Here is a 13,128-nt window from a genome sequence, read left to right as displayed (position 1 = left end):
TTGAACTATCATCAGATTAATTTGAATGCATGTAAAAGTACATAAATTTGATTAAAAATGACTATTTTGAGAAACTATTTATAGCAGAAAAAGTTTTTCTTTCATTTTTCTTGGTTCTTGTGTGGGCACTTACGGAACAGTATGGGAACAAAAGCAGTTCCAAGGCCGTCTACTGTAGCTTTGTAGCATTCTGTGTTGTGAAGAATAAACAAAAAGGTAAGAGTAACAAGACATTGAATCAACATCAGAAAGTGGACAGTGACTTTAAATTGTATAAATTTAAAATGAAAGTGCTGTGCACATACTACTTCAGAGCAAGAAGAGAACACGCCTGTTACAGGCTAAGGAACTTCAAACACTACATAATAAGGCCAATCCAGAAAGTGTATCACCCAATAATAAAATGATATGGTCAAATAGTGTGTCTCAAGTGCCACATTTTCAGTTTGTATGGAGCACATTAATTAGAGAAGATTGTTCTAAATTCTTCTGTCCACACAGGTTTCATGTTTTGCACCCAGACTACTAATTCAGTTGATGTATTGCGTTGTTTTTCGAAGTGTGATTGGTGCTTATCAGGGATGTTAGTAATTTGTCAACTGTTTACTGACACTGTACTCAAAGACTTTAGGTACTGCAGATAATATGGTGATCAGTCTGTCACCTGGTGACTTTGGGTTGTCATTCTTGGGTATTGGTTGAATTAAGTGTTGTTTGTAATCAAAAGGACGTGTGCCACTAACAAGAAAGGTTGGCGTTGTGTCAAAGAACTGGAACAATTGTGTTGACAACATATCTAATCATACCTGTGTTCATTCCATCATTACGTATTGCCCCTGAAAAGATTCTCGTAAGTGCTTTCTGTATTGTGTCTAGAAACATGTTTCAGGAAAATCCATCTGTGTTGAGAATATACCATCTTGTGGTTGATAATTTATTGTGACTTGAGATTTGAGTGCTGTTGAGAAAAGTAGAGGCTTGAAAAATAGTACCAGAGTTTGCCTTTCCTGTGCTGAAGTTGTGCAGTTTTTTCTGCAGTGCTGCAGGATTCAACAAGCTGCATACAAAAGACTGGGCTTACCTGATTTTGATGGTTGTGCATGTTTTGCTTTGCTTTTCTTTTCTTTCATAACTTCCTGTATACTTGGTAAAGTTCTGAAGTTCGATTTTGCGTAAGTCTTCTAATTCCTGAAACTAGAACACTCACATAGAAAATATATGGGGAAAGAAAACCAGAGGCTGCATTTTATTGACAGAAGACATAAAAGATGCAACGAATCTACTAAAGAGCTGGCCTACATTACACTTGTTAAACATTGTCTGAAGTATTGCTGCACAATATTGGATCCTTACCAGATAGTTTTGATAAACAGCATTGAAAAAATTTGAAGAAGGGACATTTGGTTTGTATTGTCATGAAAGAGATTATTTTCATGAAACTTCAATCACCAACTTTTTCCTCCAAATGCGAAAGTATGTTCCTGACGCCCAATTACATAGGGAAATATGACCATCATAATCAAGTAAGAGACATCTGAACTCACACAGAAAGATTTCAGACTTTGTTTTTCTCCACTGCTATTCGATAATGGAATGATGATGAAAGAATAGTCTAAAAGTAGTTGAGGCAAGTATTAAGTGTGAATTGCAGAATAGTCACATAGACATAGATGTGCAAAATCACAGTTATTCATTGTCTGGTGTTCTACCATCAGCATTGGAGCAGGAACCCTTTGCTTTGACAGAATGTTTAGGAACATAGTGTTATACAATGCGGCAAGTCTGAAACTTAATTCGTGGGCTCAAACATATGTCAGCTCATTGTTTGTGATCTACCATGGAATATCTGAACAGTCCTTTTGTAGGGCATGATAGTTAATGTGATTACGTAGGCTTTCCCGGTGTAATAAGTCTTGAAAGTCTCTTCGGGTTTGCTGCCGGATCCTAAAATCAACTGGATTCGATATTTTGGTGATCCAACTGTTCGCCATCTTCAGGAAATGCTGCCTCTGCTGATGAGTCCCGCTGAGAACTGACGCAAGATTGCAATTTGACGTCCTATATAGGCCACTGTTCAGTACACGGCGCATGTGCCATCACGGTTTCTGCCTTACAAAACAGGGAGGTGGCGCCGCCCTTAGTGAAATACTGCTGGCAACGATATATCGCAATCAAGGCCGCACCGAAGAACGTTCAGTTTTGATGCGAGATAATACAGGATTCCAAGTTTTGCTAGGAGGAAACCCATTGTCTCTGTTGATTAAATTATCAGCCATCCTAATTTCAATCGCCTCTTTATAGACACTATTCAAAAAACCGGAAATGTTGGCAATCACAACAGTTTCCTTGAATTTCATTTTGTGTCCCTCATTTAGGCAGTGTTCTGCTACGGCCGATTTTTCCGGCTGTTGTAGCCTCATGTGACGGCGATGTTCCTCACACCTGTCATGCACTGTGCGAATAGAACGGCCAACGTAAGCTTTCCCACATTGACACGGGATTTTGTACACCCTGGGTTTCCTAAGTCCCAAATCATCCTTCACAGAGCCGAGAAGAGCCCTAATCTTAGAAGGTGGACGGAACACACTCTTAATGTTAAAATTCCTTAAAATTCGTCCAATCTTAAACGATAAGCCTCCAGCATAAGGAAGAAAGGCCACAGACCTATGTTCCTCTTCGTACGCCTCCGGAGATGGTCCAAATTCCATAGCCCGACAAATCTGTTTCTCGGTGTATCCATTTTCCTTAAAAACAGTCATCAAATGCTCAAGTTCTTGGGTTAAGCTGTCTGCGTCGGAAATGGCATATGCTCTCCCTACCAAAGTCCTAAGGACGCCACTACGTTGGTGTGGTGGATGAAAACTCTTAGGGTGCAGATACCAATCTGTGTGTGTCTTCTTTTGGTGAATACTGTGTCCCAAAGTTCCATCTGGTTTTTTATAAACCATTATGTCTAAAAATGGAAGCATCCCATCATTTTCAACCTCCATAGTAAATTTGATACGGGGATGAAGACAGTTGAAGTGGTCCAAAAATCTGTTAAGAGCATCACGTCCATGCGGCCAGACGAAGAAGGTATCATCCACGTATCTCCAGAAGAACGTTGGTTGCAAAGCTGAAATCCTCAGTGCCATGGCCTCGAAGTCCTCCATAAATAAATTGGCGACTATGGGTGACAAAGGACTACCCATAGCCACTCCGTCATTCTGTTAAAAAATGTTACCGTTAAATAAAAAATACGTGGTGGTCAGCACATGACGACAAAGCTGCACCAGCTCCTCACCCAGTTTTTCACTGATCAAGCTAAGGGACTCTTCCAGAGGAACTCGTGTAAATAGGGATACCACATCGAAACTCACTAACAGATCTGAAGGACTCAACTTCAAAGATCCCAATCGTCGAATAAAATCCACCGAACTGGATATATGGTGCTCACACTTGCCAACAAATGGACTGAGGGCGGATGATAAGTACTTGGCCAGGTTATAAGTGGGTGCACCCAAATTACTAACAATAGGGCGTAGGGCGTAGAGGAACCCCTTCCTTATGCAACTTAGGCAGACCATACAACCTAGGCGGAACGGCAGCACCAGGATGAAGTTTCTTACGTAAATCATCTGACAACGAACTCTTTTTCAACAGTGAAAGTGTCTTACGTTTGATCCTTTCTGTGGGGTCATTAGATAGTCTTCTGTATGACGGGTCGTTGAGAAGTGAATCCATTTTTAGGACATAATCATCCCGCGTCATTACAACCATGGCATTCCCCTTGTCAGCTGGTAAAACTACTACTTCGTCATCATTCTTAAGGGAACGAATGGCTGCTCTCTCTGCGGAAGAGATGTTATCCTGCGGTGGTCGAGCCCGACGTAAAGTGTGCGACACTTCTTGCCTTATTTCCTCTGCTTGATCCTCGGGTAGGCTGTGTACTGCTTGTTCTACAGAGCATATGAACTCTGTTATAGGAAGTCTCTTGGGAGTGGGCGAAAAATTTAAACCTTTCTCCAATATCGACACTATGGGCCCATCCAACGCCTTGTTAGAGAGGTTAATCACAGTACGCCGACGTGTATCCACTTCTGATGCTGTAGAACGGGAAAGAAGCCGTTCAAATTTCGAGGATTGTCTGGTAACGGCGCTCCTATGTGTCCAGTCTGATAGCGCCCACGTGGAACCATCAACCCGCTACCAAACATCCCTTGAAAACTGCGAGGAAAAGTTCATATGTAAATAAAATAAATCTTTGGAAACAGTATCCAGCTGTCTACGGGTAAAACGAATGTCTTCTCTTAAAAGTGCTTGGCTTGCACGTTCCTTAATCCTATTAGCTCTCTTACTATTAATAAAATGAATAAATTGTCGAAATTAGGAAACCTGGGGTGTACAAAATCCCGTGTCAATGTGGGAAAGCTTACGTTGGCCGTTCTATTCGCACAGTGCATGACAGGTGTGAGGAACATCGCCGTCACACGAGGCTACAACAGCCGGAAAAATCGGCCGTAGCAGAACACTGCATAAATGAGGGACACAAAATGAAATTCGAGGAAACTGTTGTGATTGCCAACATTTCCGGTTCTTGGAATAGTGTCTATAAAGAGGCGATTGAAATTAGGTTGGCTGATAATTTAATCAACAGAGACAATGGGTTTCCTCTTAGCAAAATGTGGAATCCTGTATTGTCTCTCATCAAAACTGAACATTCTTCGGTGCGGCCTTGATTGCAATATATCATTGCCAGCAGTGTTTCACTAAGGGCGGCGCCACCTCCCTGTTTTGTAAGGCAGAAACCGTGATGGGCGGCACATGCGCCGTGTACTGAACGGTGGCCTATATAGGACGTCAAATTGCAATCTTGCGTCAGTTCTCAGCGGGACTCAACAGCAGAAGCAGCATTTCCTGAAGATGGTGAACAGTTGGATCGCCGAAATATCGAGTCAAGTTGATTTTAGGATCCGGCAGCAAACCCGAAGAGACTTTCATGATAGTTAAGCTTCTAAATTTTTATATGTTATTAAGTGAGATTTTTCTCTGCTGGTCTGCACTGAGTACATTCAAAATAAAACATCATGAACAGTGTCCCAAGACAATTATGATACATTCTCATACTCTGAGACTATGAAGGACAAAGCCAATTCAAAGGATGATTTGGAGATTTGCTTGAATTTAAGAATTTCTGAATAGATAAATCTATTTTGAGAAACAAGAACTCTGCTTCTCTGTGATCATTTGTATAGCTGTACTTGTTTTATTTGGTTTTAGATCAGAAAGAACACACGCACTCACTCCACCTCCATGATGGGCTATACAATCAGCTCGTAGAAGCATAGTGGTGTTTGGTTAGAGTCACATTTGTAAGAGGTAATAACTTTGAAATGTGATGGGAAACAAGTCTTAAAACCTGCCAGTCAGCTGTCAACAGGTTTAAATTGGTGGAGCAACACACAGCTCAAAGGTATGTCCCTTTGTAGCCACGTGGGGTTTGAAATGTGCTATTGCTACCAGCTACAAGGAACGCAAAGGCTGGTAGCACTAAGGTAGACATTCTGCAATGGTTTCAGCTGTCATGATTGTAGAGTTGGATGAAAATGGACTGGCTAAGGGAAAGTATTTAAAAAAAGTGAAATGGTTCATCGGTGAATAGTAGTTCTCAACAAGGAGGGATTATAAATTCCATGTCATCGTAAGCAACAATTGAAAAGTTGTGATGGGAAAGATGTACATAAAACTGATGATAGGATTCAGAAAGAATACATCGGAAATCTGTGATGATGCTAGTAAATGTAAACAAATGAAAGCATAAATTCACTTGTGATACTTGAAACAATTCATATCTGTTCAGTATTGAAACACAGTTAAAGTAGTAGACAATAGTAGTGAGGAAAATGAAAATTGAGGAATTGTAAAGGTAAATTAAGGTGATTTTTGTTAATGTAGTATGTCAGTACCCATTAGACTGAAATTTGAATATACATAAAAAAACTTGGAAGATAGTAATATAATGGAGTAAAATAGTTGAGGAAACTGATATATAAAAAACAAGTGACCAACAAACTAAGGTGAGAGTCATCCTTGTTTCTTGTAAGGTGTCACAAATGTCTATCAGTTCAGATTGTTTGTTAATGACTTTTGTCCTTACGCCATGTTCACTATGATCTTGCTATCCAGTCCATACATTTTGTAAACCAAAATGTGAACTGAGACATCCAGCAGCTGGTAGTCCACATACTGCATGACAGCTTCTACTGGCACCAGCCACAGTTGCTTGCACACCAATTTTCTCGTGGTGGTTATGGGGATGAACAGGTCATCGGTGTTATCCCAATTGTAAGCTCTAGTTCATCAGTGACTACAGACAGTTTCTTTTGTGGATCAACAGACATTTTTTTCAAATTCAGCTAAGGTCTTCCTTGTTAGAAACTAGGGTGCCAGAGAAATGCGGGTGTCTCATTGGCTGCTCTGTTCACTTAGTAGTGATTGACCTTCAAGGAAGTCAGTGCTGACGGACAACAATGAAACTCTGCAAACCACTTGCAAACAGTATTTTGTGAAGGTTAATAGCGAATGCTGCCTGGAGTGATTTGAGGCGTTGTTTTTTAATTAAGTCTTTAAGGAAATTGTAAAATATCGCCAACAAAAAAAACCTGCACGTGAAGAGCTTAACTTTCTTCACCAAATTGATTCTTTAAACAAACTACTGCTGCAGTTGCTGATCTGCCTTTGTTTATCTATAGGAAATGACATTAAAAAGTATCATAGTAATGTCATGTTCCAATAGCATCATCTACTAGTAATTTGTAAAATATTAAAAAGGTGACCCTCATAACTATAAATAAAGCCACAAACCTATTGATTGATGCTCTGTGATTGCTCGATGTATTCTTCAGGGTTGATAAAATAAAACATGTTCACAATTTACATTTGAAGCTGCAAGGAAATAGTCATATATGACAAATATAAGTTCCCGGCGGGGTCAGGGATTTTCTCTGCCTCGTGATGGCTGGGTGTTGTGTGCTGTCCTTAGGTTAGTTAGGTTTAAGTAGTTCTAAGTTCTAGGGGACTTATGACCACAGCAGTTGAGTCCCATAGTGCTCAGAGCCATTTGAACCATTTTGACAAATATAAGCTGCTTAAAAAATTTTGCACTATGCTCTTGACTAGCTTAGTTTGTCCTTTTGTTCGGAAATCTTTCTGTCTTTTCACCTTAGGAAATCACTGTGTAGCTGTTTGTAGCTGCTATTGCACATGTAACAGGTTTCCACCAGAAAGATTGACTCCATTCACCTGCACTGATACCATGGTGGTAGTTCTATCGATATAAAATGCTGAAGACTGATTGGAAACCTGGTATATTATTGGTGCAGCAAGAGTTGGTTGTAAGAGGATTGTGAGGCAAAGTTTTGGAGTGGTATTTCTTGGTGATATGAATCCTCGAGCAAGCACCGTATAGGATTTGACAAGGCTATTGCAGATCTTTGGAGGGTGATAAAAAGCTGTTGCAGATTTTATGGGTAGAAGAATTAATTAGATTAGGCCTTGTTCCAACTATTGACTTCAAAGAGCATTTTAACAAGGATGAAGAAGTTAGTTTTGCATTTCAAGCTCAGGTAGTATTGTGCGGCAAAAGACAAACTCCTTAGTTAATGATGTGCTTCTGGATGTTCAGACAACTCAACAGAACACCTGGCAGCATGTTGTTAATCAGTCACACTAAGGAAATGTGAAAAATCCAACTTCTTGTTTTTGGAGGATTCAGGTTGTCAGAAGAAAGTGCATGTGACATTGCTGGGTGTTCTTTTTGTCTAGATTTGATTTCATGTGCAGGTCACTTTTGGATAAATTGATTTATTTTGCTTTTTATCACATGCATACTTTGAAAGTAATGTGTGGTTATTCTCATTTTGTCACCTTTTTTCCACTGAAATTGTTTACATAAATCGTGGTTTTCCATTGCTGCAGAACAATTTTAAAATTACTGTGTTATCATGTTTTACACTCAGTTTTTTCACACCTTTTTTTCTTACTGTACTTCTTACCATTCCCCGACAATGCTCTGATTGTGTCTTGTCATTGTTTCCTTTACAATATTCGTCACTGTGCAGCAAGGGTTAGGGGAGCGCAGCAGAAGTTTGAAGAAAGCTAGAACATGTAAAGGATGTTGACCAGTAACTATTGTACCTTGAGGTATTTGTGATGAATCCTAAAAACTATTTTGTCATTCACCATGAAACTAGTATTAGTTAACCCCCCCCCCCCCTCTCTCTCTCTCTCTCTCTCTCTCTGGGTATGCTCTAACTGTGCAGTGTTTGATGATGGGAAGGTGTTAAAGTATCATGCTTTCATGCAGATATGTGGATGTTTAATTCCTTCACAATAAAATTCCAAAGCATGTACATAGCTAAACTGAACAACAAATACAATTCAAACTGTATATCCATCCAGTATTGTAAACATCTTTGTGAATGCTTTGTATTAAAAATTGTTGCTATAAAACATTCCAAAAGAAAGTAACTGCATCTCCTTACCTGAAAGTGAGGATGGTTTAGCCTGTGCAATGTCTTTTCACCACCTAATAATTACTGCAGTGTACACTACTGCTTTCCATTGTCAAACCTTGATGTCCCTCTACAATTTTTTTATTATTATAGCTTTTCACGTGTGTAATTTTACTTTAATGCAGTGCATATCAGAGATGTAGTATAAAAACTCTGTAGTTCTATATTCTGCTTGTAATTACATGTTCTTTCCAGTGCAGATATATCAACTCGGAATCCAACTGCTTTTAAGGAGCATATTATGAAAACAGTAATAGGTGCTTCAGTCCTGACTCGATACAACAACAAAATTTATCGAGTTGATGACATAGCATGGAACAGAAGCCCACGTGACACATTTGACACAACCAGTGGTGATACGGTATGAAACAATTACTTTGCAGAGCATTTTGTAGTGTCACCTAATTTTATTTTTGTGGAGGGCATGTAAACTACTGTTATTATTTTTAGTATGAGGAATAAATTATAATGGGGTATATAGATTGGTAGTTTGAAAAGTGTTATTCTTTGTAAAGTTAATTTTAATAATGTGTTCATGCACACTATAGCATTCATTCTAATATTTACCTCTGTGTGCTATAGATATTTGTATTTTACTGGGAGAGTGATCACGACATTGCTCAATAGAATTGGCTAGTGTGCAAAGCTTACCTGCACAGATGTTCTATCAATGGATCAAATGGAAAATTCAGTTCTGAAAATCGTTGCTGTTGCAGAAAGATTGTAAGGTTAGCTCTATTCTTAGTACTGCTGATATAAATACTGGGAAGTATAGAATAATAATCCTAGCTTTCAAACTTTATGTTCTTTCTTCAAAGAGGGTAGAGGATTTAGTTGGGTAAGATTTTGTAAATGCACGTTGAATGGGAACCATTTGCTGCGAGGGCGAGGCAGGTCTTCCCAAGGGAGTATTATTTTCCTCTTTTAAGTGTTGTTGGTGGCAGTAATAAGGAATGCACATCTTGAAGGTAAGTACTATTTATTTAAGTATTTATTTATTTATTGGTCCTGTGAATCTAGGACTGTACAGTGTACTTGCTGGTCTCCCAACATAATATCATTAGAGAATGTGGTCCCAGCAGTATCAGCTCGTATACGGGAAAATAGTGCAGAAATGGAATAATCAGGAAAGAACATTCTGGTGCAGATAAGAGAGGAAAGAATTGCTTATACAGTTTGGTAGCTGTACAAAATATAAACAACCATGGAGACAATGTGATTGGTTTAGAAGACAACAGAAGTAATAATTTCTACCGTTACAAAACTTTGCATTTTTTTTAAAACATTGTTCATTATATTGCTAGCTGGTTTTGTTTTTCTTCGTTAATTGTTTCGTGAGTATAGCTATATGTTTCGCGCCTTAAATTTCGCTAATGAAAACATAATCTCATATTGCTGTAATGATAACATAAGAATTACCATACGAAATGTAAGTCAAAAAGAAATTTTTAAATTGTAAATGAGTTTTCAAACCTTGTCAATACAATGAACTGCTTTAGAATGGAAGATATTATCAAATTGTGTCTAGTCAAGTCCAAAATATATTAATTACGAACAGCAGCACATAGCCAGAATAACTCATGGAAGGAAAGTGCCACTATTTATACAAATGTTGAATACACTGATCAGCCAGAACATTATGACCACATACGTACTAGCCAGTATGTCCACCTTTGGCACAGAAAACAGCAGCAATGTGTCATGGCATGGAAGCAGTGAGGCCTGGGTAGGTCAGTGGTGGGGGTTGGCAGTACATCAGTGCACACAAGTCACCTACCTCACTTTACGAACTATAAGACACTACGGACTAAAACATGCACTTTCATTTCGAAGCAGTTTTTTAAATAACACTTTATCATTTTTATTATTAGATTGCAAAGCCATTAAAAAAAAAAAAAATTCTTTGTGTACAAAATTGAAGTGACCTTCAAAATCCAAGAAATCCATAATCTTAGACTGTTGGCATTTTGCATTCAGTCCCCCTCCCCCTTCTCTCTCTTCTTCCTGTACTATCCCACCAATCATTGTAGCCGCCCTCCGTTGAACTGCTGTCGTAGACTTATCAGACATAAGATATTGATGTTATCATCTACTTTATATGCCTGACTTTTCATTATATCTACACAGCAGATGGAGCAGCCACAGACATTTTCACTGTAATGGCGACTAAATTTTGGGTTTTCTTAATAATAAGTAATGTTGACTTTTTGCACAGTGGATCACTCTTCATTTGTTGCTGCGTTACCGAAGAATAGATAGTTAATAACGTCTTTGGATGTTAGTTGTTGTTTCAACTTCCTATTTCCAACAGTACTACTTATCCGCACTGTTTCTGATTTTGTATTATTTCTGTCCTATTGGAAATTAAATGTTAAATAACTTTTAAGTCACAATTTACACTACGTAATATTTATAATCAAACCTTTCATCATCCAGAGATAGTGTTTGCCGCTTGCCTGTGATTATTGTTGACTAAAACACACACTATTGTGGAAATCACTTTAATTTTTGCCTAACAACACGTAATAATGATTAAATGATCATGAATGATGTGTTTTGTATATAGAAAAAAGGAGGGTTGATCCTACTATTATTCACAGCAATTACGTCAACTAAAATGTCCGTGATTTGTATAATTTGTCACTCGGAGATACTATCGCGAGGACTATGGTCCACTACTAGACTTCGATACAGTCATTCAAACTTTGTGTGCTTTTACTTTCACAGAGCTAAGTGCCCAATTCTGTTCTTATATTCAATTTAACGTCCCTTCGTGTAGCCCGCAAATCCTATTATCAGTTATTCGGCATGCAATAGAGCTTAATATTGAGCGCTACTTTCTCTCACGCACACAATTCCTCAAATATTCTTAGCCTGTGACCTTACAGCAGAAGTCCGTCCCGTGTAAATGGACTAAAGTCACTTTTCTTGCAGTTTAACAGAAATGGCCTGATCTCTTCCATAGCATATCACATAGAAATGCCAGCTATATTGCACGCCACAGCTACATAGACTTAATCAGAGCTCAGAAAACAAGGCAAGAAAACTAACAACACCCGCGCATGGTCTATATAGTAGAATTTAGAGACAAAAGTAGCCACGTTAAACCCTCAATGATTTCCCTGAGGCACTACTTTGCTGTGGGCTTTATTCTGATGAGAGATTATGTAGCGATAATTTTAATTAAAACTTTTTCAATGCTATTAATTATAACCGATATTATTGATCACCTCTCTCCTATGTGAGAATAAGCCTGATAACATTGTTCTCAGTTAAAATAGCGGTTATATCGTGAATGGTTTTTTCTGTTGGTGGAGGGCTGAAATGATGCTCAGCTGCTCTGTTTCCATGTCCTTCTGTATATGCTATTACTTTGTCTGGTCTGTCATAAGAATACCTTTTATTTTTTTGCATTACGAAACTTATATTGTATGGTTACCAATCACACAAATCACTTTCTGTTTAAGTTCACTAGCACTGAAGACTTCAATGATGCATCACAGGCTAGACAGTGTTCTTTTTGTGTTTGTCATGGTGGGGTGGGAGGGAGTCTGTGTTAGCAAGCTTGTGAGTCCCCGCAACTAATTTTCATTGAATCAGTACACTGCTGCAGCTGGTTGAATACAGTGTTGCCAGATAGAGATAGGTTTCCTGCTACATCGAATATATGGCCATTTTTAAGACTTTCAGTCTATAAGATACGGTAAGTTGCAGGGAGAGGAGTGATTAGCTGTGACGCCTCATTGTCACATTCCAAATGTTTTCGATTGGGTTCAGATCTGTTGAAATGGGGACCACCCCATTAATTGGAACTTGCCACTGTATTCCTCAAACCACTATTGTCACATTCCTGGCCCTGTGACATGGTGCATTATCTTGTTGAAAACTACCACTGCCTTTGGGAAACTTGATCGCAATGAAGGGGTGTATGTGGTCTGCAACCATTGTATGATACTCCTTGGCCATCATGGTGCCTTGCACGAGCTCAACTGGACTCATGGATGCCTATGTGAATGTTCCTCAGAGCATAATGGAGCCGCCACCAGCATGCGCCCGTCCCACAGTACAGGCGTCGAGGAGCTGTTCCCCTGAAAGATGACAGATTCGTGCCCTCGAATCGGCATGATGAAGAATGTATTGGGATTGATCAGACCATGCAGGCTCTGCCACTTTGCCAATGCCCAGTGCCGGTGGCCACATGCCCATTTGTCATAGTTGGCGATGTTGTGGTGTTAACATTGGCACATGCATGGGTCATCAGCTGTGGAGGCCCATCACTACGACTGTTCGGTACACTATGCGTTCAGACACACTTCCACTCAGCCAAGCATTAAAGTCTGACATTAGTTCCGCTATAGTTCACCGCCTGTCCTGTTTTACCATTCTGGCTAGTCTACGACATCCGGCATCTGTAAGGAGGGGTGGCCGCAGAACCCGACGTCTGGATATGGTTTCACCTTCGTTTCGTCACGTGTTGAAGACACTCATCACAGCATTCCTCAAACACCCGACACGTCATGCAGTTCCCGAAATGCTTGTGCCGAGCCTTTAGGTCTTCACAATCTGCCCTCGGTCA

General features: G+C 39.4%; 1 protein-coding gene across 1 annotated transcript in view; it reads left to right on the top strand.

Annotated features, from left to right (window-relative positions):
- The window catches only part of LOC126237063 (piwi-like protein Ago3), a 214,726-nt gene that overhangs the window by 96,592 nt on the left and 105,006 nt on the right, over positions 1–13,128 (top strand). Inside the window, exon 8 of the mRNA XM_049946849.1 lies at positions 8,748–8,913. Within this exon, the coding sequence (XP_049802806.1) occupies positions 8,748–8,913 (166 nt within the window). The remainder of the gene's footprint in view (positions 1–8,747; positions 8,914–13,128) is intronic.

Source organism: Schistocerca nitens, chromosome 2 (genome assembly GCF_023898315.1).
Source record: "Schistocerca nitens isolate TAMUIC-IGC-003100 chromosome 2, iqSchNite1.1, whole genome shotgun sequence".
In the NCBI taxonomy this organism is placed as follows: domain Eukaryota; kingdom Metazoa; phylum Arthropoda; class Insecta; order Orthoptera; family Acrididae; genus Schistocerca; species Schistocerca nitens.
The sequence above is the reverse complement of the archived record's forward strand: the minus strand, read 5'-3'. Positions and strand labels throughout refer to the sequence as shown.